The sequence below is a fragment of the Cyprinus carpio genome, chromosome B20 (genome assembly GCF_018340385.1).
Source record: "Cyprinus carpio isolate SPL01 chromosome B20, ASM1834038v1, whole genome shotgun sequence".
Lineage (NCBI taxonomy): Eukaryota > Metazoa > Chordata > Actinopteri > Cypriniformes > Cyprinidae > Cyprinus > Cyprinus carpio.
The window spans coordinates 18,836,865-18,863,822 of record NC_056616.1 but is presented as its reverse complement, the minus strand read 5'-3'; the positions used below and the strand labels follow the sequence as shown (position 1 = coordinate 18,863,822).

Below are 26,958 nucleotides of genomic sequence, written 5' to 3'. Positions count from 1 at the left end.
AACAGACAAGGGAACCCTGATACTAAAGACCATGTGATCAAAATATGAAAAATAGCACCAAAAATTAGTATATGTATGTGTAAGACCATTATAGTGCTATATACTATTTCCCCCCAAAAAGCAAAAAACTGGAAGGAAATAATCAATCACACAGGATTCCGTTGAGTTCCTGCAGGCGTTCAGATTAGGTGTTTTGTTGTTGAGTGCGGGCCTCGCTGACTGGATTCTGCTCTCTCGCGAATTCTCTCCTCATAAAAAAAGTGCAGATGTAGGCTACGTGTAATGTAAATATAAGAGACAGCGTCACTGGTTATAATGGGCATGATAGCATGATAATATCGTGTATCGCAATCTCATAGGCTGACAATAGGACTATGGAGCAAATCGCCCAACACTATTAGCCATCCACATAAAGCTCTTAGAATATCAAACAACATTTTGGCAATTTAGGAGCAATCATGGATTTTATTTCTGTGAACTCAGCTGTTGAATTGCAGTTATTATGAATTTATGTCTTACTTTGAGAACAAGTAGGAGGTGTCCTGTCTCGTATCCGACGCCCACTCTGCGCTTCCTCTTCCAGGTCAACCAGTTGCCAAAGGCCCCTCCCCCTGTCGTCACGGCGATTGAGACGAAGGCGGAGCCTGACGCTCTGCACACCCAGGACGCTTGGTATCCAGGAGACAGTGGAATCCTCCAAATCCCTGCCACGCAGTCTCATTCCCACAGCAACTCACACATCGACCAAAACATTACACTGGGAGACACAAACACACACATATTGAGAACATTAGAACAGTGTGCATCATACAATTCTCAACTACATCGCTGAGGGACATACATGATTTCTTTAAGGTAACAAGATGTCTCACAACAGATTAAAACAAAATTACCAATGAATGTTCAATTCCACCACTTCCTGAGTAGAAAAGTGGAAAAAACAGACTGCAGATTCTTATTGTCATCATCAATTTTAAAATTTATAATACTAGGACTGGGAATTTAAAGGGATCTATATTCACAAATCTTTCAAGATTTGCAGTTGAATCATTACATTCTTACTATTCTAACTATTTTTTTAATGGATATAAAACATTCTAAATATTTTCAACCAGAAAGTACTGTAGGTGGTTTCTGAGAAATATATATATTATGATGACAAAATGTAAATTATTATATATTCTATTATGATGACAAAATGTAAATTATTATTTTATTATGCATTTATACTTTGGGGGCAAAAATTGGGAGGGTTGCATATAATATATATGCATGCATGTACACATACACACACAGTTTTTTAATAATATTTTTTTTTTATTTTAGCAACATTTCTAATTTTTGTTTAAAGTTACTAAACTTCTTAACAAAACAACATTACTAAACTTCAACTAAAATTAAAATGGAAAAAAAAAATATTAAAATCTCATTTAAAATGAACAAAATAATTTATCAATGATACTAAATAATGCCAAGAAATGTTCAACATCAAGCTTCAAGAGATACATCAAGGTGGCTAGGACAGTGGCCTGAATGGATGTTATAACAATGGCTATCACAAGAATTGTAAAATTTAATAGCTATTCAGTCTAGGACTGATTATTCTTTGTGTTTCTAGTTAAAATAATCCATATAGACATATGTGTAAGGTAGGGTAACACAGCTTTATCTGAGCCACATTTGGACTTGGGTAACAAATTCCAGCAGCTTTAAATACCCACCAGAATTCCAGTTTCAAACATAAAAGCAACTACAAGTACCTTTTGAAGTGTAAGGGATGATTTCATTAACCCTAAATCAGGTTATTGAAGGATTTACTGAATTAGAGTTTCTCAGGCATCTTTGTCAGCACAATAAACAATCAGACCAATGCTTTATTTGGCAAAGGAATACGTCTTGGCAGCCATTCCTGACCCAACCACTGGGTAGGCATGTTTGTTATTCAGCCGAGTGTTGATGCAATGCATCTTCAAAGTAAAGATGACCCAAAGTGGTCAGGACATCACACACACACATACACACCACCACTACAGGCAACTGTTGATTTCAAAATTATCAAACCAAACATTTAATGTAAATGACTTTCTCCACTGCAAATGTGTCCCTGTGGAATGAAGTCAATTTAGAAATCTAGTAATTTAGTACAAGAAACCTTCATTAAATTCAAGTTTGTAATTTTACTATACACAAATGTAGCAACAACCTCTTGTTGTATCATCTGCACTTATTTTACAAAAAACTTCCTGTAGAGGTTTATAAACTATTGTTGACTATTTCTAATCTGCATATTAAGGTCTCTCAGATTTAAGTCTTTTAACCACAAATAACCATTTCCATTCCTTTCAGCAAAAAAAAATATGCAGCATGAAAATCGGATGTTGAATTTTGGTTTTAAAAAAGCAATGAATTTGACTGACCAAAAGAAAATTAATAATAAAAAATTAGATGCAAATTAGTGTGCCAAACAGTAGAGGTATTGTTAGGAAAATTGAACGGGATGAGAATAGATGACTTTTCACCACACGAGACAAAAAGTCTTTTCTTTTAATAACTATCCTAATTCAAGCATCCTTAAAGCCATTTCTTTACAGTCTTCAGAGGAAGTCTAAGCATTTCAATCATTTAATTTCACGGCACAACTTTTTTCCATCCAAATGTAGTTTAAAGTGAACCATACTCCAAGCTAGTTCACTACCTAGCCCTTTTCTAAAGCTCACTGATATGGTTTTAATTACACTTTAAAGTGTTCTGATTTCCTGCTCAGAGAAACATTCAATATTAGAATGTGCATCTTAACGGAAAAAGTCAAATTGCTGCTAATTTTGTATGGTATTTCAAAAGTACTGCAGCATTTGATAGAGCATTACACTGTCAGGCATGTTTAAAGTAGTTAACAGTATGTATATAGAGTGCACTGCAAAACAGTCCTACTATATATATATGTTTGATAGTTCAACTGAATCAATGGCTGCTAGTCTTTGAATGTAAACTCCAGGAAAACACTGTGTAGTAGTCTAACAAAGGGTTGTAAACAGTGATCTATGGAAATCATTTCACCAGGGGGTTTGAGTACTCCCTAAAACTGAACCATTGTAGTTTAATGAGAGTAATTGGACCCAGCTGATATGAGCCAGTCATATCACACCCTGAGAGCCAGTTTACAATTGAACTTCCTTAGCCTTTAGCACAACAAATCTGTGCAAAAGAGAGCTGTGTTTCACTAGTATCACAAAATCAAACCTGGACCCTCCTTCTTTTTAGTTATTACATAATAAATAAAACTGAGATGAGCAGTCTGGATGCAGAAGTTTGTGTGCTTTGCTCTCACAGCAGACCGGCAGCTGCCCCTGTAATAATGTCTGCCCTTCCAGATAATCCTTTTAGTGAGGGCCACACTTGGCCAGTGCTTTATTAGCATTCATCCATATTTTATCATATTTATTCGTATTTGCCCTTGTGCTCTGTAGGCGCAGAGAGGCTTAGGCTTCCCTTGAGAAATTACTTCAGAAGCAAAAGACAGAATTGGAGACACAGACACATTCAGAATTTAAACATTAAAATTCATTTGTGCCCAAGACAAATGCAAACTGACTCTCTTGGTTCACATTCACTATACACACACATACATTTTCTGGAAAGGTGAAATGAATAAAAGTGCACTCAGTTATTTTTTATTAGTTAATATTTGTTTACAATCATGACATAGGATGAAGACTCTATCAATGGCCTAATAAAACAATTTTATTTTACACTGAGGGGTCACGTAATCAAGGTTAAGATGCCAATATGCAATATGTTAACTTAAAGTTGATTTTTAAAAACTTAAATGTCTTAATTTAATAACAACATTGATTGTAATTTTAATCAAATCATAAAAATGTCATCCATTTTTAATACTGTAAATTATAATGCTGTGATTCATAAATTCATGTATAGTATTTACAGATTATTGATTTTAGTTTTGAAGATTAAATTTTTTATTTATTTAGAAAAAGAATTATCAGCTTGGCCATCACTAGAATAAATGTAAAAAATATTCAAATAGATCAGTTTTTTAATTATAAAAATATTTCACAATATTTCACAATATTACTGTTTTTACTGATTAATTCAATGCAGCATTGGGGAGCATAAAATATATATTTTAACAATATAAATAAAAATATTTCCAACCCCAAAGTTTTGTGCAATCTATACATAAACAAAATTTACAAAGAGCTCAATACAAAATACCAAAAAAAAGAAGAAAAAAAAAAGTAAAAACAGCTTATGATTAATTTAACAAAACCCATTATATCTAGTATAAAAAACTTTACCTAACACAGAGCTCTGCCTATCAATGTCACTGTGCTAGGTTGAGTCAGCAAAACAAGAAGACTGAATTTCATTCTGGATGACATTCAGTGAGAGATATTCAGATACAATATAGCTTTACTGTAGTATTTCAACAACAGGAGACATATGAATATCTCAGTTAAAAGTAAGAGGTGGAGCCAAAGGGTAAACGGCAAGATAGAAAGTGCCACTTAGAGGCGATTTCATGTTTTTTCAAAGTAGCACAATCAAAAACAGGGAGGGTGTGTGAATAGTGAATGGTGAGGTCAGGTGAGAAAGGTCTTGTTAAAAGACATGGAAACAGGGGAGTTCATGATGAGGATCATCAAAATAACCTTCAGGTTCAATGAAGTTTCACCCAGCCAAATCTCAGTCGTAATCATGTTCTCAAGAAACACTTCAGAAAATTGCAGAGCTCATATCGGCACTTGGAAAGGCAAAAAATAAAAAAAGATTAGCCACTTCTGGGCCAATTACTCCACAATCAAGTCTTATTTCAGGCCCATTTTCAGACCAGGAACGAGTGTGAATTTTAATGTACCATGTGTGGCACTCTACAACATCCTGCTGATATCTCTGATGCCTATGCACAAGGTCAACAGAAAATTATTTATCTATCGTTCAGCGGTATTTCCTTACACGAACCACACCACAAACTGTAAAAGGGCAGGGCCGTTTTTGCATGACCCTGAAGTGCTTTGTGACTGCAGTGTTTTTCTAACCTTGTAACCAGACACACTTCCACACAGTCCATCTCTAGTGGCTTATTTGGTTCAATAATAAAGAATGTGTGTATCCACTTATTCACTCTGACACAGTGCCTGGGGGTCTGTTAATACACACACAACACTTTATTGTGCGTGTGTGTGTGTAGGTGTCAAGAGGGGAAGGGACCTTCACAGGAGTTATTTCAAGCATCCTTAATCCCTGAAGTTGTTCTTTTCCAAAAACATTTCTTAAGGATTAATAATTATGGCTATTAGAAATCAGGACCGCAAGTTTCATGTAATGTAAAGTGCAATGGAGAATTAGAAATTATGGCCCATAAACGGCCCTGAGAATATTTTTGTGTCTGCAAAAAGCTGTTTGCTTAGCTGAAAGCAATAAAGCAAAATTATTATCAGCTCTCTTATTCACAAATATCACTATCGCCCCCAGGCTGAACTGCAGACCTTTAGTATTTAAGGGAAATTGCAAGCAAAACAAAGCAAGCACAGGTGGGGCGGATAGGTTGTCCCAGCGGACTAAACAGCCCTACCCATAAGAAATGTTTATTGATCAGAGGTTGATTCTTCATAAATCTGAATTCTTACATAATGAAGATAAGAACAATGTTTCAAGTATCAACTTTGCCTTTAAAGTTTTCCCAAAAATCATTAGAAGAAATACAAATAGTCACAAATTGTACAACTTTTAGTACAAAGCATTAAAATTCATGTGGATACATGGCTCAGATAATTTGATCATAAATCTTTGCATTCATATTAAAATCTCTGCAAATCAGAGACAATGCTAAGATCTCACATGTGAGATTGCTGGGGCCAAGCAGGAGATATAAGGTGTTTTTGCCATTTAATCTCATTGCTGTCTCGGGTAAACAATTTAGACCTAAAAAATAAGCCATCTGTGATTTTTATTTCCTGTGGGTGTAATCAAAAACTGATCTTCAGATAAAATATAAGAATTAACGATACAATATTCAATAAAATTAGGAAACTGTACTGACATAAATAAATAAATAAATAGCCTAAGCAAGCTACGCTGCAGAGTATTTAAAAGTATAAAACAAAGTAATGTCATTAAAATAATCCGTTAAGCTAAAATATGTTGTATGAATACAATATTTCATAAAATTAGGAAACTGTACTATAAATAAATACATAAATACGCAAGCTACGCTGCACAGTGTCTAAAAGTACCAAAAAAAAAAAATTCGAAGATGTCATTCAAATCATCTGTTTTTTAATTAAAGACGTGCACCAACGTAGATCTCAGAGTGATATCAAGAAGTGCAAATCTCTTCTCAAGATCGTCTAAAAATAGACAGACGAGTACTGAACAGTAAGTTATCACAATTAATACAGCATATCTGTTGATTAATCACCAGTCAGACAATATCGCAGTGGCCACATTTCATATTTGCATCGACGAACGTGACGTCTCTGACATCAGCAAAGATGCACCTGGAAAAAGCAGCAAATGCCAAAATGATTTACCTCTGCTTTTCGACGGCTACGGCGCTTAGATTGTCGCCTGTCGGAGTCGTGCAGAACAGTTTAGCCAAGCTGCAGCAGCTGGACTGCGGGCTCGATTTTCCTCCCGTGCCGCCGGTGCAGAAGTGAAGTCGCCCGAGGACCGCGGCCAGGGCTCCGGGAGCAAAAAAACAGCCGGGTTCGCTTGCACGCAGACACGGTGCCAAACTGATCCGCACCCCGGGGATCTAATTAAATGCCAAACCACGGGGGCGTATGGTGAAACGTTTATATATTTCGCCTAGGTATGCAAAACGATGTAGGTTAGAGTAAAACACCCACACAGGATATCCGACTGAATCCCAAAAATCTATTGCATAAATAGCCTACTGCGTGTGTGTATACGGTGCGGGAAATCTCTCTTCGGTTCTTGGGTTTTAAAACAAACCTACTTGAGGCCAAATAAAGCTTGTTTGTGATATTCCGTGGAGGATTGCGGGCTATTTAAAACAGTGTTTCCGATCCGACAAATCGACAAAACACCGGCTATATACTCGCTAATAAAGTAGTGTGCATCGTTTCTGGATTTAGGATTTTAAACTGTTGTTTTATATTGTCCACAGACTCATAAGTAGCCTAATAAAATACAGAAGACCCAGTGTTATTCTAACACTCGTAAGAACCCATTGCATAAAACAAGGACACTAGAAATAGGCTCATCTTTTTAGTTTTTTTTAAATAAAGGCTACTAGATAGATCTTGTTTATGAAATTCAATGCAAATTTTATTGTAAATTTTACCAACCAGTTGTCTTCAGCTGTAGCTACAGGTGCGTATAGCCTATATGAATTAAAAATTAATTAAATTAATTAGTCCGTCTTTTTGTAAAACAAACAAACAAACAAAAAGATCTCAGTATGTTTAAGACCTAAATTCACGATGATTTGGTTAAGCTGAATGTTAGCCTTTATCTGATTTATTTTTATTTTATTTTTTCTCCAGATTAAAGAATTTTACATAGATTCTTTAAAATGAAAAAGCGTTCCCTTTCTTGTCGTTTCATGCATTGAGATGATTAATAAGTCTTGATTTATTTATTGAGTTATTTGAAAACATATGTCACCTTTCCTTGTGGTCATGTCCTCAAAGCTATTGAAAATCACAAGTGGGGAAAAAAAGAGAAAGATTCGCATATGTTGGATTTGGGTGTTGAATATGTATCGCAACCTGTTCGGGACGCCACACAAGGTCAGTGGGACGAAAACTGATATTGGTTTCGCCCTACAGAAATACACTAAAGCGTGTCCGTCATAGCCTGCAGTAAATGCGTTATGTGCTAAAATGGACACACATAAAGTCTATATTGTCACGAAATCAGTTTCATATCAAGGAACGAATCTAGTTATTGTATAGGCTAAATCTGATCTAAACTACATCGAAGTTATTTTGCACTTTTTAACATATTGACGTGTCGCGTGGTGTTCTAACTTGACTTGACTCTAACTTGTTGGTTTAATACATTAATTTCCTTATAACGGCAACAATTATAAGTGGCAAAAAATGTGGATGAATATGAATTAATCAGGAACATATTAACTCTGAGGACGAAAAATATTCTACATTATAAGACGCTTTTAGAGCTTGTCAACAACATTTTGATATTTTTGGAACATTTGGTATTCCTATTTAAATCAAATCACTCAAGTCCAAATTGCGCAAAAAAAAAAAAAAAAAAAAAAAACAAACAAAAAAAAACCTTTCTATTAGATATTACCCTGACAGAAGCTAGGTTGTTTGACAGTAAACATGCAAGAAGCAAAATTGAGATTTTATAAACCAGGGACCCTCACTATAGAAGTCAGGAAGTTCTCTGTAGCACTTTGCCATAATGATAATTTTCCTTTGTATAATACTTAATAGGCCATTAGCAAATATTCCTTTAAATAGTTTATGAAAATGTCATGGGTAAAAAAAACTCTAAAGGGAACCTGAGTACCTTCAGAAGAAGAAAGCTTATAGTCTAGTAAGTTCTTGGTCTATTAAACCATGCATTTAGCAAAGAAAATGGAGTTTCAGGGGGAAATATTCATGTAATCAAAAAGAAAATCTTTTAAAAAGTTATTTTATTTAAAATTATTTAAATACAAATAATATATATTTTCCATTTACAATGACAGTTTTCTTGTAAACAAAAGTGGCAGGTACTGTTTACTAGGCAATTCACACTTTTTCTGGCCGGTGAGTTTCTCTGTGTTTATGTCGAGACATGATTTCTCATAATCTGTGCACTTCAGTCACAGCTTTCTGTACACAGCATGAATTATGTGGCTACAATCTTTTTGTAACTATAATACTAAAATGTCTATTTATCTGTAAAACTCTTAGATAAAATTGATGAATAATTTTGATAAACTTGGTTGTGAATGAATGTGTGTTACATGCAGCCAGAAAATGACACTTTCCCTCTGTGAGTAAAGATTGCATTGTGTTTATGCTAATGAACAGAAGGGGGGAAAATAAGTAAAAGATTTTGAATGACATTTGCAGTTTTTCAAAATGTATCTATAAAATACATACATTAGCTATTGGGAACAAACAAGAAAATCTGATTTCCTGTCATAAATTCAAGATGGAAAAAAAGAAAGAAAAAAAAAAGAAGAAAATTAACCATAAATGCAGAGATTACATTTCATATGCATTTCTACATTTCAAATAATTTCATATCAGTCAGCTTAACCTCTCCCACTAATTGACAAATGAACAGAACAGACTAATATTTTCACAACCACTAAATCAGCACTTCCAATACGCTGTCAGACCTTCCACTGGTGCAAAATAACATTTAAATGGGACGAAAATAATCAGATCCACAAAAAAAAAAAAAAAATCGACCCTTAATTTTGAGCCTTGTTGTCATCCCTCCTTGCATAAAACCAACATAAGAAAAACCTTCAGAAATAAACACTGACCCTCAATTATTCCCATCACTCAAAGTATCAAACCATTTGCAATATTTGTGGCCACAAGGAAATCTGTACATCGAATAAGGCGTTCATATTTGATGAGAGTGGAATGTAAGACAAAATTATATATAAATACAAAAAACAAAACAAAAACAAAAAAATCAGGCTAAACTATGATATACAATTGAGGCATTCAGTTCCAAAAGAAACCAGATAAAAAACATTATCCTAAAGTGAAGTTTTGATAAGTTTGATAATTTTTAGGTTAAAAAAACCCAACTGTGTTTTGCAGAACAGATTAGTGTAACTGATTGGAAAAGGCTTGCACTGGTGCATGTTCAGGCTATAAACATGGTCTCCTTGTAACAACTGTACTCAGCAACGATGGGGAAATTTCCAGTTTACAGTTTAAAAAGTCAGTGGGATGAATAAATCAGGGAGGAAAAAGAAAAAAGAAAAAAAAAACTTGAATTGTCCTAGGGTTTCAATAAATATGGGCCATGTTATTACATAGCGCCAAGAAATCAGTCTGATATTGACCTGCTTATTTGTTGAACAGCAGCGACATTAGGAGTTAAATCAGGACTAAACCATAGACCTGGCTTTGGAATGTCTGCAGTCTTTTTTTTTGTGAGGCTGAGACAACCTGCGCTTGTGATGAGAAGCTGAAAGTTGTTAGATTTATATATGTATTGGACTTCCACTTCATGACCATGGAGACAAATTGAGATGCAACCCAGTGCGGTGCAGTACACCCTTCACCCCGTCAGTCCTGCTCAAGCTTAGAACACACATCCACGTCCTTGTGGTTCATGCTCACTCCAGATTACACGTCACACAGCCTTGTAAAAAGTGGAAACACCTGGTAAATTTGATATCTAATAAACTACATAAAACTACAAAATGATAAGGTAGAAAGAACCCTTGAAGCATAAACAGTGACATTAAAAAATGACAGTCATGAGGTGTGTGATTTTTCAGTGGTACTCTGGTTTTTATTTTTCCGACGCATTGGTTGGTCAGACATCTTTTTCACCAAGTGAAGAGGAATCTGAAACACTGCTGGACCCCACAAATAACCACTGTGACAGCCCACTGATAACGAACACAGGGAAAGATAACCAACAGTTCCTTAAGTCTTACTTTGATTGGCGAAATAATGAGTGTTTTGAACAGGAACATGGGGCGTCAACGTCCTTGCCTCCTGTTTGCCTCCGGTGTGTGGCGGCCCAGAAGACGGCAATAGTCTGGGGCTATGTGGCTGTGTGTGTGTGTGTGTGCATGAGTGGGCACATGGGTGTATGAGCTGTGCTCAAGTCTGCATGAAATGACTGGTTTAGTCGTTATCTTCTTCATCTTCCTCGGATTCCTCAATGCCATCACTATCCTCCTGGTCATCCTCCTCTTCCTCGGTTTCTGGGATATCCCACTGAGGGTGGTTATCCATCAAGGCCTTCGCTTCATGAACCTCCAGCTGAAACACAAAAGATTACAGTAAATAAATTTATATTCAAATATTATATATGTATATGATGTATCCAATATACACATTTTTCGTTATTTTATAAAGATATCAGCACTGTTTCTTGATCACCAAATCAAGAATTTCTCATGCGAAACTGAAGAGTAATGGCTGATGAAAAATCAGTTTCCATCACAGGAATAAATTAGACTTGAAAATGCATTCAAATAGAAAAGTTATTTTAAATTGTAATATTTCACAATATTACAATTTACTGTATTTGTTATCAAATAAATGCAGCCTTGATTTGCATAAGAGACTTCTTTTAAAAAAAATCTAATCAACTCCAAACCTTTAACCATCATCATCTTAAAATATTTTATAAAAATGTATAAATACTTAATAAAATCAATATTTTATTAAAAAAAAAACTTCATAAATACTCCATAAATATTTTATAAATATATGACACAGAAAAAAAAAAAAAAACATTTCCAAAAAAAAAAAAAAACTGACCTTGAGTGGCTTGATCTGATCTAATCCCATGAATGAATCTGATCTGAGAATCACAGAATATTGATAGTTTCCGGTTTTGGATGGAGCGGGGAATTTCAGTTCAACCTGAAGCAAACAGGAAGTTTAGATAATCATTAATCACTTTACACAACTCAGCAAAACCTAATACGGAGGAGTAATTGGGAGATATGGGGTGATTTATGACCCTTTTGTTTACCTCCTTGCATTCTCATGCTCCTCACAGAGAGGAAGCACTCACTGTGTCAGACAGAATTATGACAGGCGTCTGGCTGCTCTGTAACCAGACAGAGACTGCAGTATGGAGGTTGCCTGGCAACAGGCTATGGGGAAAACTGCTGCGCAGGAGACTGTGTAGCTAGTACCATTCAGCCAGTCTCGCACACACACACACACACACAGTAAAACACTCACTCATTCTATTATCTTTCCATTTACTACATTTTAATGACAGCACACCATATTGCAATTAATTCTAGTAATTTGTTTGTCATTATGTATTTGAGTTCTAAATGCCTTGGTATTTCTCTTGTAAGACTTCCAAAAAAAAAAAGCAAAAAAAAAAAAAACACCAAATTAATTGACTGAAAATTTCTCCAAATAGAAATGTACACTCCCATTCCTGCAATGGCACAAACTACAGTCGTGATTATATGAACTAATAAGAACAATAAAGAGATCTTTGGGCTCCCACTCCTTTTCACTAATAATTTTTAATAACCAGTCATTTGTGATTATCATTCTGATTCAGACTGATTGAACCAGTTTGATTTTAATTTGATTTCAATTCAATTCATTATTTGATTCACAAATTGTTAACCACAACTATAAAACATTTGGTTGTTTGGCTATTTGAAATAAATCAGAAATTAAATAAAATACATATAACATGAAAAACTTACAAAGACTGCATTTGAAACTACGTAAAAAATTAGTAAATAAAAATTAATAACTAAATAAGCCGAAAGCTAAAATTAAAAGTGAAATAAAAGTAAATTAAACCTAAATAATAGTATTAAAAAACAAACTCATAATAAAAATGATAACTGAAAATATAAAAATAAAAATAAAAGCAGATTCAAAACATTAATAAAATTATTATTTACCATGACCAGTCATTTATGATAACTGGAAAATATTTCTTGATTCAAATCGATTTACTAATTAATATTTTGTGAACCAATTTGATATTCAAATCACTCACAAATTGGTATACTAAAACTAAAACTTAAATTAAAACTTAAATTAAATAAAAATTAGAAAGGTTGCCTTGGCAAGTAACTGAAATAAGTCTAAGTTGAAGCAGTAAAATTACTAACTGAAATTCAAGAAAAAATCTAAAACTAAAAATTAGATAAATTAAACCTAAACAGTAATAATATATACACACACATACATATATACATATATATATATATATATATATATATATATATATATATATATATATATATATATATATATATATATATATATATATATATATATATATATACAGGTCCTTCTCAAAAAATTAGCATATTGTGAAAAAGTTCATTATTTTCCATAATGTAATGATAAAAATTTAACTTTCATATATTTTAGATTCATTGCACACCAACTGAAATATTTCAGGTCTTTTATTGTTTTAATACTGATGATTTTGGCATACAGCTCATGAAAACCCAAAATTCCTATCTCAAAAAATTAGCATATTTCATCCGACCAATAAAAGAAAAGTGTTTTTAATACAAAAAAAGTCAACCTTAAAATAATTATGTTCAGTTATGCACTCAATACTTGGTCGGGAATCCTTTTGCAGAAATGACTGCTTCAATGCGGCGTGGCATGGAGGCAATCAGCCTGTGGCACTGCTGAGGTGTTATGGAGGCCCAGGATGCTTCGATAGCGGCCTTAAGCTCATCCAGAGTGTTGGGTCTTGCGTCTCTCAACTTTCTCTTCACAATATCCCACAGATTCTCTATGGGGTTCAGGTCAGGAGAGTTGGAAGGCCAATTGAGCACAGTAATACCATGGTCAGTAAACCATTTACCAGTGGTTTTGGCACTGTGAGCAGGTGCCAGGTCGTGCTGAAAAACTAAATCTTCATCTCCATAAAACTTTTCAGCAGATGGAAGCATGAAGTGTTTTCAAAATCTCCTGATAGCTAGCTGCATTGACCCTGCCCTTGATAAAACACAGTGGACCAACACCAGCAGCTGACATGGCACCCCAGACCATCACTGACTGTGGGTACTTGACACTGGACTTCAGGCATTTTGGCATTTCCTTCTCCCCAGTCTTCCTCTAGACTCTGGCACCTTGATTTCCGAATGACATGCAAAATTTGCTTTCATCCGAAAAAAGTACTTTGGACCACTGAGCAACAGTCCAGTGCTGCTTCTCTGTAGCCCAGGTCAGGCGCTTCTGCCGCTGTTTCTGGTTCAAAAGCACACGCCTGTGCACGGTGGCTCTGGATGTTTCTACTCCAGACTCAGTCCACTGCTTCCGCAGGTCCCCCAAGGTCTGGAATCGGTCCTTCTCCACAATCTTCCTCAGGGTCCGGTCACCTCTTCTCGTTGTGCAGCATTTTTTGCCACACTTTTTCCACACCACAGACTTCCCACTGAGGTGCCTTGATACAGCACTCTGGGAACAGCGTATTCGTTCAGAAATTTCTTTCTGTGTCTTACCCTCTCGCTTGAGGGTGTCAATGATGGCCTTCTGGACAGCAGTCAGGTCGGCAGTCTTACCCATGATTGCGGTTTTGAGTAATGAACCAGGCTGGGAGTTTTTTTAAAAGCCTCAGGAATCTTTTGCAGGTGTTTAGAGTTAATTAGTTGATTCAGATGATTAGGTTAATAGCTCGTTTAGAGAACCTTTTCATAATATGCTAATTTTTCGAGATAGGAATTTTGGGTTTTCATGAGCTGAATGCCAAAATCATCAGTATTAAAACAATAAAAGACCTGAAATATTTCAGTTGGTGTGCAATGAATCTAAAATATATGAAAGTTAAATTTTTATCATTACATTATGGAAAATAATGAACTTTTTCACAATATGCTAATTTTTTGAGAAGGACCTGTATACACACACACACACACACTATATATATATATATATATATATATATATATATATATATATATATATATATATATATATATATATATATATATATATATATATATATATATATATAAAAATTAAAACATTAATAAAAAAAAAAACTGTAATAGCAAATAAAAAAAAATCTAATTAAATATCACTTTGATTTGCAAGCACAATTTACTTTACACAAAAGGTTATATATCCAATAAAAATATTAAGCAACTTTTGCATAAAAAGACACTTTTAGGCCCAGAAATCTTGTAAAAACTAAAATTTCACACCACTGAGTAACACAATTTCACCCTTTCTATTCCCTCTTTTAACTTTCCCGCACAAACAAGTGGTTGTGGCCTCACCTCCTCTGTGTCTTTGAGTGTGCACACATGGTTGGGCATAGACACCAGCGTCTGTTCCTTCCTATCTGCAATGTAGAGCCACCACCACTCCTGCTTCTCCTCTGGGAAGTACAAGCTGTAGACAGGATGTGTGACCTTAGACTTGGTCTCCAATAGTGCCCTTTCGCGACGCTGAATGCTCTGTTGTAGTGCCTCCCATTCCTACAGAAGAGACATGCTGGTTATGGAAAGCTGCATTGCAATGGCTACAATCAGCAGTCAGTCATCCAAGAGATAAGACACAAACCTCCTCGTCATCTCCAGCAATCTCGTCCACCTCAGTGTCACTCTGCTTGTCACTCTCCTCATCCCTCTCGCTGGGTGAGTCCTTATTTCCCTCTGCCTCGTCTGATTCACTGCCTTTATCAGAGAGATCGTCCTCTTCCGCTTTTGATGCAGCAGCAACGTCCTGTGAATGAAAATAAAAGCACATGGAGTTGGACAAAAGATTTTTTGGTTTAGATTGTGCATCAAAGTTAAACTGACTAAAATTAATGAATATGAAATATTCACTTCTGTTCTGTTTTATATGCATGAATTCGATCAAAAATAGAGTAAAACAGTAATACTGTGAAATATCTTTTAAACTTAAAATAACTGTTTTCTATTTTAAAATATTAGCCAATAGACAATTTTTCAGCAGCCATTACTCCAGTCTTCAGTGTCACATGATTTTTCAGAAATCATTCTAATATGCTGATTTAGTGATCAAGAAAAAAAAAAAAGTTGAAATGAGTTGTGTTGCTCCATATTTTCGTGGAAACTGACACTTTTTTTCCCCAAAGTTCCAAAGAACAGGATTTATTTGAAATGGCAATTTATAAAAACATTTTAAATGTCGTTAACACTTTTGATGCATTCTTGCTGAATAAATGTATTCATTTCTTTCAAAAAAAAAAAAAAAAAAAAAAACTTTTTGACCTATTTTTTTGAATGGTAGTGTATATCGAATAAAATTGAAGGCTGTTTCTTTACAAGTATAACACTGAAGATACAGTTCTAGAATCCTTACATTTCCTGCCACATTGCCGTTGGCTTGTTTGGCCTTGTCTCCCTTTGCTTGCTGTTGGGTGACTGGTTTCTTCTTAGTCAGTTTCTTCTTTTTGGACTTGGCAGCTTTTTTAGCTCCTTTATTCTTATTTTGCCAAACTTTTGTTTTGTTTGTTTTGGCATCTCCTTGCTGCAAATTACAAAATAATATTCATAAACTTTTAGACATTATAATGAGCAAATAACAAGATGTAAATGCGCATTTTTAAATCCCTATAAAATTACTTCTGATGAACATGTAGCTTAAAAGCATTACTACCTCCTCTGCATTAGTTTCCTCAGTAGATGGTGGTGCATCCTCCTCTTTCTCAAACATCTCCTAAACACAAACACAATTTAGTTCAATGTTGTTGTGCATTAAAACGAAGTCAAATTATACAGACTGTTTTCACAATGCATTGTTGCTGAAATGAAAATCTAATCCTAAAAAACAAAGAAGCTCAGCATTGACCTCTTGTGGATGCCTGCTGCAACTGCAAGATGCGCCATTCCATGACTATGATTACTTTGCATAATATATACATTATTTACAAATCAACTGCTGTATTTGAAAATAGCATTACACCCTCACCCCTCAACTAAACATCTGGATAGACTCATGAGATATTCTCACAAATGTACTACTTACAGACATTCTCTTCCTTGTCAAGGTGACTGTAACTGTGACAATGGATCCTGCCGTGATGTTATTGCTATCTTCATCATCCAACACTATGGAGCAATGAAACATACACAGAGTTTAAAATCACATGTAATGTGATTTTTATTGAATGTATGAGTGTTCAAGCTCTGCTGAACAATCTCACCTTGAAGTTTGGTTTCCATGTTGATATAAGGAAAGCTCCCGAGGACTGCCAAGACCTCCTCATACTTCTCCTCCCCAAGGAATCTCAGCATATTTCTCCTGTCAGAGTCCTTCAGACTGACCAGATCCTGCAATGTCCGTACCTTATACTGAAGAGAGATGGGCCATTTTTAGAAGATTTGAAAACATAACTGGGGTATCAAACACAATTGTTTTAATGGATCCTTCTGTGTGCTGCAACGCCTTTCAGAAAGATGTACCTTTTTAGAGATACAATATCGGAGGTGCTCCTCTTCAAAATGGGGCAGCTGCAGCAGAGGAGATTTGGCCTCCTGCAGTCCTTGAACCACCATCTGAGACAACTTCATGCAGTTCTCTATAGACGACAGCCTGGGAGCCCGAAGCCCTACACAATCCAACATCAGCAAAAATATTTTTTAATCATGTGTAATATAATATATACTACCCCTCAAATGATTCTTAATGTTTTTGAAATTAGTCACTTATGCTCACCAAGGACGCATGATGAACAATACACTAAGAATAGGGGTGTAAGAAAATATCGATATATGCAAGTATGGTGATTTTTTTTATTCAGAGATACTGTATCGATTCTCAAAAATGGAATATCGACGTAAAAAAAAAAAAAAAAAATCATACAAGATTCATGGCAGTTGTTTCGTTTTGAGTTCATCTCTGAACTTAAACAGTGACAGGAAATACTAGCATTAGAGCACACCACTTATGTTAGTGTCAATTATTAGTCCGCTGCTAGTAATGGAGGATGAAAGAATTGTTCCAGTTCCCATTTCAGTGTATAAAGCTGAAGTGTGGCCTCAATTGGACTTTTGTGGTAAGGTCCGCCCCAGGACCATGGCGCAAGCGTTTTGTGCAGTTGGGACGGTGCTCGCGTCGCTGTCTTTGTGATTCCACGCGGAACAGAAATACAAACTGAAAAACCTGTAAAACCCAAGATGAAAGGTTCTGAGAATGTTCAACATCTGTATTTATTTTATTGTTTTGAAATTGTTTTGTTTTCTTTAGGAATCCTGCAAGCACTATTAAGCAGATGTCATACTTTTGTGTTATGTATTATGACATTGTATGTTACAATTGTAAACTTAAACTGTGAACTTTTAAAGCTGGGTCTAAAAATAAATATGGTCTTTTTATAAAATACATTTGGAACATGTTATACATTTAAAGTGTCCCTATTATGGATTTTTTTAAATGACCTTTCATGCAGTGTGTAACACACCTCTAAGTGAATGAAAACACCCTGCAAAGTTTTAAATCTAAAAGTGCACTGTGTATAAAGTTATTGTCTTTCAAAAGAAAGAGTCAACTCCGAGTCATGATAACGAGTCGTTTTTAAAACAAATCTTAAGCTGTTTCAAGCTGACGTCAACATGAAACATTAGCATATTTATGCCCGCCCACTTGTTGCTCGCGCAGACCCGGGAAAACTTGAACCTCCCCTCCCTCAAACACCGTAGCGGATTCCTGTGAAGACGACACTGTGCTCTGTACTGTGAGGGTAAATCCGTTAGGGTACAGTATGGTGGCCGAGAAGTGCAAAACAAATCACAATTCTGAAAACAAAATAACAAATTACAAACGCAAATGCAAATCATAGAAAAACTGGAAGTGGTAGGTATAGTTTGAGACAGCGCCATTGGTTTGAGAATGGATTTCTTACCGCTGACTGGACGAGACATCTGTCATTCAAGGTATACAGGAAGAACAGCAGACTAGCGGTAGAAAGTTTGGAGATGGTATTAAAGTAGCTCAGTTTAAATGTATTGTATGAATTGCCTTTACTATGGAATAAAAAAAATATGCAAGCATTTACAACACTGTACTCTGTATTGTATTACCTTTGAATCAGAATACAAAAAACTAGTTAACGCTATTGCGAGGGTGTTTCTAATATAGCGTCTGGTTGTGAAGTAAACTATATAATTCTCTCTTCTGACTGCCATTATCAGCATCTCTCTTATTTTTTTTCTTATTTTTATAAGTTGTGAAAACACTATCGTGGGATTTTCTTTTGCTATTTGAGCAAATAGGAATGCAAAAAAAACAAACAAAAAAAAACAGGCAGAGGTGTGATAAATTAGGACTTTTTTATGTGGGGTGGAGAGAATTTAAAGGGGAGAATATAAATACAAAATATTAAGAGTTGAACAGTCTTTTTATTAGAAAACTTAAATGAATTGAGTTATATCCAACAGCATTAAGACAAAGTTCAAAAGTAGATAATGGTCTTATTGAACATGCAAATTGATTCTCTGCCAGTAGAAGGCACTTTTGGAACAGTTTGTACACAAAACCACTACTTTATCAAGCAGTATTCAGGCATTATAATTTAGATGAGATGAAAATGACATTGAATGTTTGAGAAACGCCCCCTTTTTGGTCCACAGAGACCTATATTTGGATTTGTCGTTGTGTTTTCTGAATTGTTATTTTGTTTTTTAGATTTTCATTTGCGTTTGTAAGTTATTTTGTTTTCAGAATTATGATTTGTTTTGCTTTTCTTGGCCACCATAGTTAGGGTATGTAGAAAAACTCATTTTCTCCTCCAACTTCAAAATCATCCTACATCGCTGCAGAAGCACCGACCCAGTGTTTACAAAGTAAATGTGCAAGGAGGGTCAAATACCCTTCACACACAAAAAAAAAAAAAAAAAAAAAAAAAAAAGTAAATCAACGATGTAGGACGATTTTGAAGCTGGAGGAGAAAAGTGTTGGGAGTTTTCAGACATACCCTGACTTGAACCATTGTACACAAACACAGTACGCATGCGCCTCGCAGAACTAGACAAGATGAGCATTTGTGGTTAAAAAGTGTATAAATATTTGTTTTTAAGAAAATGGCCGATCGTTTTAACTTTCAATCCATTGTGCACCACTAAAGTCCACTATATGGAGAAAAATACTGGAATGTGTTTCTCAAAAACCTTTTTTTTTTTTTTGCGACTGAAGAAAGAGAGACATGAACATCATGGATGACATGGGGGTGAGTAAATTATCAGGAAATTTATATTCTGAAATACTATTAACTCTATTATGCAAAATACGTATTTAGCTGTGTGTTGTGTTCGCTCCGCGCAGCTTGTAGGTCTACAGCTAACACATACACCACGCATCTTTTAGTTCTCCGTCTAACCGGCTAACAGCAATATCTGTTCACTCGCAATTGTCTAGAAATGTGTTGATGAATAGTGAATGTTTGTCGTTGTTATTACTTGGAGTTCTGATAAAGAATAGAGCAATACGTTGGTGTACAAACTGCAGTGCTTTATCAATACGTTTCTGCAATGGGCTAACGCATATAGACTCTATTAGGGCCAACGTCACAGTTACGTCACCGCGCTAGCTGGAGGCAAAACAAAGGGGAAACTGGAGCCGGCCAATTCCAACCAGTGCAGATTCAGCTACATAAGCATAACATAACCTGAAGTTAAATGCAATAAAACGAGCGGACTGGACAGAAGCGTGTCAAAAATGCTTGCGTTTGCAGTGCACACTTCTTGTGAGAAAAGGTTAAATAAAGTATTGTCTTTTGTTATGTATTATGATTTGTGTTACGCATCTCAAGATTTTTTTTACGCATCTCACGACTATGTCGCGTATGAAATAAAGTCTGTGTATATGTGTGTAAAACAACAAACTGATGATTAATATGCTTAATGATCAAAAATTGTATATACATTTTTGTGATTGATTGTTGCTGGAATTTTTAAGAACTTGGTAAAAAAAAATAATCAAATACAGAAAGTACTAAATTAGTTTCTGGAATTTTTATTTCTAGAAAATATTCACATCTTAATTTAAATGTACTGTATGTAAAGTAAAGGTATATAATGTCACTGTAAGCTTACATAATTTACAGGAGGTATATACTTTAACTATTTGTATCATTACATGACACATACATCATCAGATAATATATCAATCACATTGAATGTTTAAATTTTTTTTGTATTTTGGCCCAGTTCACTTTAATGTAGCTGTAAAAATAGTTGCCTGCTGAAATTAAAATATATATATATATATATGCATCTTCATAACTAAACATACAAATCCTATCATATCTTCAATATAATGATACATCATAAGTTCAGCCTATCTGGTTTCGTCCGCAAAAGGAGGTAATCCTGTCAGATCATCCATGCTTTGAGTTAGCTTGTAGTGTCGGCTAGCTAACAAACTTTATAGCTAGCGTTAGTGAAGCGGTCAGCGGAATCTTTCTACCTCCACATAAGCTCCAACCATAGAAAAACATCATAATGTTTACTAACAGAAAAAGGGTCACCCAGCTGTGGGCTAAGTAATGGTGATGGGCGTTCTGTTACTGACATGCTCTGCAAGCAGTAGACCAATCACAACAGACTGGGTCATCAGACCAATCACCGCAGTTTAGCGTCACGCAAAGGAGGGGTTTGGAAAAATTTATCGTTGAGCAAACCGTTTGGGAAGGAAAACATAAATGGATATTGTAAGACAATGAAAGTGTTTTTGACCTTGCATGCATATCAACCTGTTGTTGGGGACTCCCAAAACCAAAATATGAACATTTCATAACCCATAATAGGGGCACTTTAACTTTAACTAAAGCTCTTAAATTTTTCCCCCTTTACTCGTACTGCACAAAAAGTGTTTCAATAACGTTGAATGTTACAGGGACTGATTATTGCAAATGCAGATCCCACTGTGTTGTGGTTAAATAATTTTTATTTATTTATTTAATTATTTATTTATTTATTTATTTTTTGCATATGGTGGTGTGTTCTTAATGACAGATTTCCTAAAAATATATCCTATTCCTAAAATAAATATTCCAATATATCACCTTGCTTAAAGAATTGCAACATATCACATCACAACCCCTGTATCGTGATGTGTATCATATCACCAGATACTTGCCAATACACAGCCCTAATTAATTACTACAAGTTCAAATAACTGTTCCATTTTAATATATTATAAAATTGAATTTTTCCCAGTGATGAAAAAGCTGAATTTTCAGCAATCATTCTAATACATGACATTGGACCATAAAATGGTCATAATGGTCATTTTTTTTAAATTGAGATTTATAAATCACCTGAAAGCTGAATAAATCAGCTTTCCATTGATGTATTGTTTGTTAGGACAATATTTAGCAGAGATATAACTATTTGGAAATCTGCAATCTGAGGGTTGAAAAATAATCAAAATATTGAGAATATTTAAAGCTGTCCAAATTAAGTGCTAAGCAATACATATTACTAATCAAAACTTAAGTTTTGATAATAATTACTGTAAGAAGTTGACAAAATATCTTTAATATCATAAAGTTTTTTTGGCATATAAGAAAAATCAATAATTTGGACCCATACATGTATTATTGGCTATTGCTTCAAATATACTTGTGCGACTTGTGACTGGTTTTGTGCTCCAGGGTCACATATGTTGATTTGGTGCTCAAGACATATTTCTTATTATCAATGTTTAAAACAGTTGTGCTGCTTAATATTTCTGGGGATGCATTTTTATTTTTTTTTAGAATTCTTTGAAAAATAGTAAGTTCAAAAGAAGAGCATTTATTTGTTGTTGTTTTTTTAGTCTTTAGTGTCACTTTTGCCCGTTTCAATGCATTCTCAATGCAATTTCATTATTGAAAAAATCATACCAATCTAACCTTTGAACGGTAATGAAAACATAATAATTCTATTAATAACACAATTATATGAATTACCTCCTCTACTGGTTGCCATCATAGTAAGTTGACAGCCAACATTGATTATTTCCTGTAGTAAAGCAGGGCACTTCTTCATCACAAACCTTTGATCTGCAGAAGATACAAAACAGCAAATTAATTCACATTAATATCATGAATATTGTGTTCGGGTAGCTCAACTGGCAGAGCATTGCATTAGCAGCACCAATGTCATGGATTTAATTCCCAGGGATCACGCACACTTACAAGGTACAGCTTGAAAGCTTTTGGATAAATCCGTCTGCTAAATGCAGAATTGTAATGAATTGCATTAGACAGGTAGTTGGAGTGTTATTATCTTACAGAACTGACACTTGAAAGGTATGTGTGAATGCATACCCTCCTCTACGTTCTCAGAAACATCCATCCTGGCAAGGTGCGTAAGTAATAAGACTCGAGCCTTCAGGCTATAGGGATAGCAGAATGGAGGCTCCTTCTTCTTCACGTTAATGTTCCCCAGCTCCCGAATCAACTGCACAAAGGAACACAACACAAGCATTAAATTTGAATCATAATTCGCTAGCCACTTCATTAAGCACTCTAAACCTTTGGCACAAAAATACATATGTTCGAACATTTTACCTGGGGAACTTCTATGTTGTCTGTTGGTCTTATTATGGCCTCTTTGTTACTACGAGGATCAAATTCAAATGCTGCCGTCAACACCATCACCAATCCTGTCAAACAGAGAAGAGACTTAGTCTGCAGAATCTAAAGGATCCAAAGGGTCATAGCATATTTTTCTTCAACTTACGTTTCATGTTCATTGTAGGGGTTTTATACATAAAGTGCATGAAAAGCTGTGTGGTGTTGATAAGGATCTGATCACCACTGTAACGGATGGAGCGGTACCACCATGTGCCCTAAACAAAAATGCACATTACTATTGGGTTTATCAGAATATCAAGTCATTTTCATCTGTAATAATACTTCACAATTTTACTATTTTACTGTATTTTGGAAAAATTATCTGGGTCAGCATAAGAGACTACGTTCAAAAACATTGAAAAAAAAATCTTACTGACCCCAAACGTGTTTTTAATTATATTTAATGTCAAAATTATTGATTAGAAGACAAGCTTACCACAACCACAGGAAGAATAACCATAAAAGCCAACCCATAGACCAGCAGCACCTGTGAAGAGCACAATTCAACAGGTTTTGCAAGTTATTGCATTCTTGGGGCATTTATGTAATTATTAGTTGACACTTAAATGTGGTCTAAACTTAACTGACAGCTGGAAAAAAATGAGTAGGTGAACATACCAGCATGGAATTCTTCTGGTCAACAATCCATGCAGGAAGAGCGATTCCAAAACTCGTCACTGATCAAGAGTAAAATAAAACACAGAGAAATAAGGAATAATGATGAATTTTCAGTATAAGGCAGAACACTTCTTTGGAAATAAGTTAACAAGTTAAAGAAACTGTCACCTCTTGGGCCATCAGGGTTGCCATACATCTCCCAGTTGTTCCGTGATTCCTCATTAGTTAAACTGTGAGAAAGCATGAGGACAACAATTTTAAAACCCGGGTGAATATATATGTGGTGCAATATTGACAAGTAACAGAGAGGTGCTGCATGGGTATTTTAAGAAGATTAAGTGTTTAATTCTGGCACAGTGGATGACATTTTTATAAAAAGCTTTTACGAATTGTATTGTGCTGCACCTATGATTACACACTGCAATACCAACACCAACCCACACACATAAAAATTAGTTGGCAACTGCTATAAATAACAAAAGATTAAATGTAAAAGGCAACAATAAATGAGTTGGGTGGTGGAAACAGTCTTACGCCGAGTAAGCTTTAGCAAGCTTCATGAACATGGCCTCATCTCCGCCTTTATCAGGATGGTGTTTCAGAGACAGTACTCTGTACTGCTTCTTAATCTCAGCAATAGATGCTCCCTAAACAAAAACATAATGGATATTTTAATCTTGAGAAGAAGCAGATTCAAGATTAAAATGAGAAAGAACAAGATTCTCAAAAAAGTAGTAAGAAAGACGTCCTTACTGCTTCCAACTTGAGGACCTCATAGGGGTTATACTCCTGGTACTCTCGATCTAATTTAGACACCTTATAGGCCAGGAAAAGAAATACTGCCCACCCAAACAACAGGGCTGCTTTTCTAAGATGACAGAGAAGTACATTTTTAGTTTGTAACCAACATTTACATTAAAATAGACAGAAGCTGCTATATGTCATGGTGACTAAACAGCAAAAAGAGCAAATTTAAGCCATGAAAGACAAGGTATTTCTGAATCCTCACACATCTGAGGCAAGCTTTGTTCTTTAAATAGTTGGAGCAGAGATTTGACAAGTGTCTGAAGTCAGTGTCATCCGAAATAATTAATAATTTCATAAATTTCGACGACTGTGGGAGTTAATTTTGTTCCACAGTGCTCACTGTATACAGTTCACACAACTCCAGAAACCTATTGAAATTACAACGATTTATTCATGTTAAAAACTAAATGCTCACAAACAGCAAACTGACAGAACACAAGTGCAGTTTGTCATAATAACATTAGGTGCAATGAGCTAAATGAGGTTTATTCCCCTAAACCGCCTTTTACTAATTACGCACAAACATAATCACTTACTTAAGTGTTGGAACAATGCTCTGCTGTGATTTCATAAGCCGAAGGCGATACCACAGACATCTTCCATGAACTCGTCGTAAACTCTTCAACCTTAATTGCTCTGTGAATTAATTTGCATTACAGACAATAAGAAAAAAAAAAATCTAATTCACAACCACCATGAAAACATACAAATTCTGCCAAAACAGTACTGTACCACTGTATAGAGAAAGTTTTTGATAGTAAATTATACAAAGCAATAACATTAACATGTATAAAAAGCATGGAAGTACTGTTACTTTTTAGTTAGTGAGGTGCTGGAAACCTTTTTATTTTTATCTGAATGTGACCCTCTTACATTGTGAGCTAGATTACGAAAGCTGCCTCAAAGTATGCCAAAATGTTATTGTTATATAACAGAATAAACAGAAGACATGGATTTGGTGCAACCAAATTTATATATATATGCAATTTTGTTTTTACTTTTATGTTTTTCCATAAAGGCATATTATAACCAAGAACCTATTAACCTTTCTTGTGAATGTGTTATTGCCCACACTGCATATTTTTTGCACAAATCTGCACTGTCTAATACAGACATTTGCATTTTATATACAATATTAATTTATTTACATATTGTATTTCTCCTTAAGTGTTTTATTTTAATGCAACATTTGTATTGTGTCGATATGAAATTAGTAAATTTGTCATTTTGTTCTATTGTAGCCTGCAGAATCTAGAAATCATTGTCTGCAAATATGGGTTCATTATTTATAGTGATATTATTCGATCAACTTCGATTGAGTTAAAATTGAATAGCATGTTGTTCTAGTGCATGCAAACAGCATGTAAAAGTGCAGTTCATGGGAGTGTAATTCACAACAAGGAGAACATACCACCATGAGCAGCTACATAAACAGATACTTTGCAACATTTCACAACACGTGCTGAAAAATTAGTGGGAGTGGCATGCCATGAAGACAGAAAAGACATTAATTATCTATGAAGACCATTATATGATCAGATTAGCTGATCTTAAAACAATATTTTTGTCAATCTAAACAAACGAAAACATACGAAAAAAGCTTATATTAACCGGTACATTTAACGTAGGTATCATGCGTTTGATGCTAGCAATTATCAAATATAGCCTACATTTATTCTTTATAAGTACTGGTATTATGATCCATAACAGACATTTAAAAAATATCGAATATAGCCCTAGTTTTAGTTAAGCTGAGCAGGGGTCAGCTGCTAATGCTACGTATCCACAATCAGGCGAGCGCTTAATGCCATTAATAGATTTAACGTTACCTTCGGTGTTCGTTTTATTAAATAACGTTACTGCAATGTCAGAAAACATTCCTCTCATAGGTGGCAATCTGGTTATAAGTGCTGATCATCAAGCGACATGTACGTTAACTGCTTAGCTGGTAAGTTAGTGTATTAGCATATGGGGCCTTACCCGCATTCTGATCCCGGGGCCAGAGGTAATAGGTGGCTGGGATGACTATTAGTCCCACAAAAGACGTGAGGAAATAGAAAAAGGTGTTGCCACTGTCATCGTACTGAAACTGCTGTCCAGCCATTTCGCAGCGGCTCTAAACCCCGATTTTTTTCTGCCGCCTTGCCGCCCAATCAGTCGCTCCACTGTAGTAGGACTAGGCACATATGTTGGAGAAGGAAGCCAGCATCCACGCTTTCTGGCACGATAGCGATTGTTTTCAAAATAAAAGCTTTTCGTATTATTTTATTAAGGCAAACCTGGCCGTTT

General features: G+C 35.1%; 2 protein-coding genes across 4 annotated transcripts in view; both read right to left on the bottom strand.

Moving 5' to 3' along the window:
- Positions 1-7,144, bottom strand: part of LOC109113577 (sex comb on midleg-like protein 4) — a 28,787-nt gene extending 21,643 nt beyond the window's left edge. For 2 of the 3 annotated variants that reach the window (XM_019126385.2, XM_042746476.1), the window contains exons 1-2: positions 6,552-7,144; positions 520-757 (exon numbers count right to left, since the gene is read on the bottom strand). In XM_019126385.2, the coding sequence (XP_018981930.2) occupies positions 520-721 (202 nt within the window). In that variant the 5' untranslated portion in view covers positions 722-757; positions 6,552-7,144. Of the gene's footprint in view, positions 1-519; positions 758-6,551 lie in introns of those variants that run through there. The other variant, XM_042746478.1, reaches the window with a different exon arrangement.
- Positions 7,145-10,460: 3,316 nt separating this feature from the next.
- On the bottom strand, positions 10,461-26,915 carry LOC109069916 (translocation protein SEC63 homolog). The gene is made up of 20 exons (XM_042746114.1): positions 26,650-26,915; positions 25,206-25,305; positions 24,616-24,730; positions 24,397-24,509; positions 24,031-24,092; positions 23,863-23,921; positions 23,681-23,731; positions 23,351-23,459; positions 23,179-23,273; positions 22,936-23,068; positions 22,576-22,668; positions 17,090-17,235; positions 16,831-16,978; positions 16,653-16,735; positions 16,284-16,343; positions 15,987-16,154; positions 15,222-15,383; positions 14,936-15,136; positions 11,469-11,573; positions 10,461-10,964 (listed from the first exon to the last, which is right to left on the bottom strand). Exons 1-20 carry the CDS (start codon positions 26,771-26,773, stop codon positions 10,827-10,829), a joined length of 2,265 nt encoding a protein of 754 aa, XP_042602048.1. The 5' UTR covers positions 26,774-26,915; the 3' UTR covers positions 10,461-10,826.
- Between the last annotated feature and the right edge of the window lie 43 nt (positions 26,916-26,958).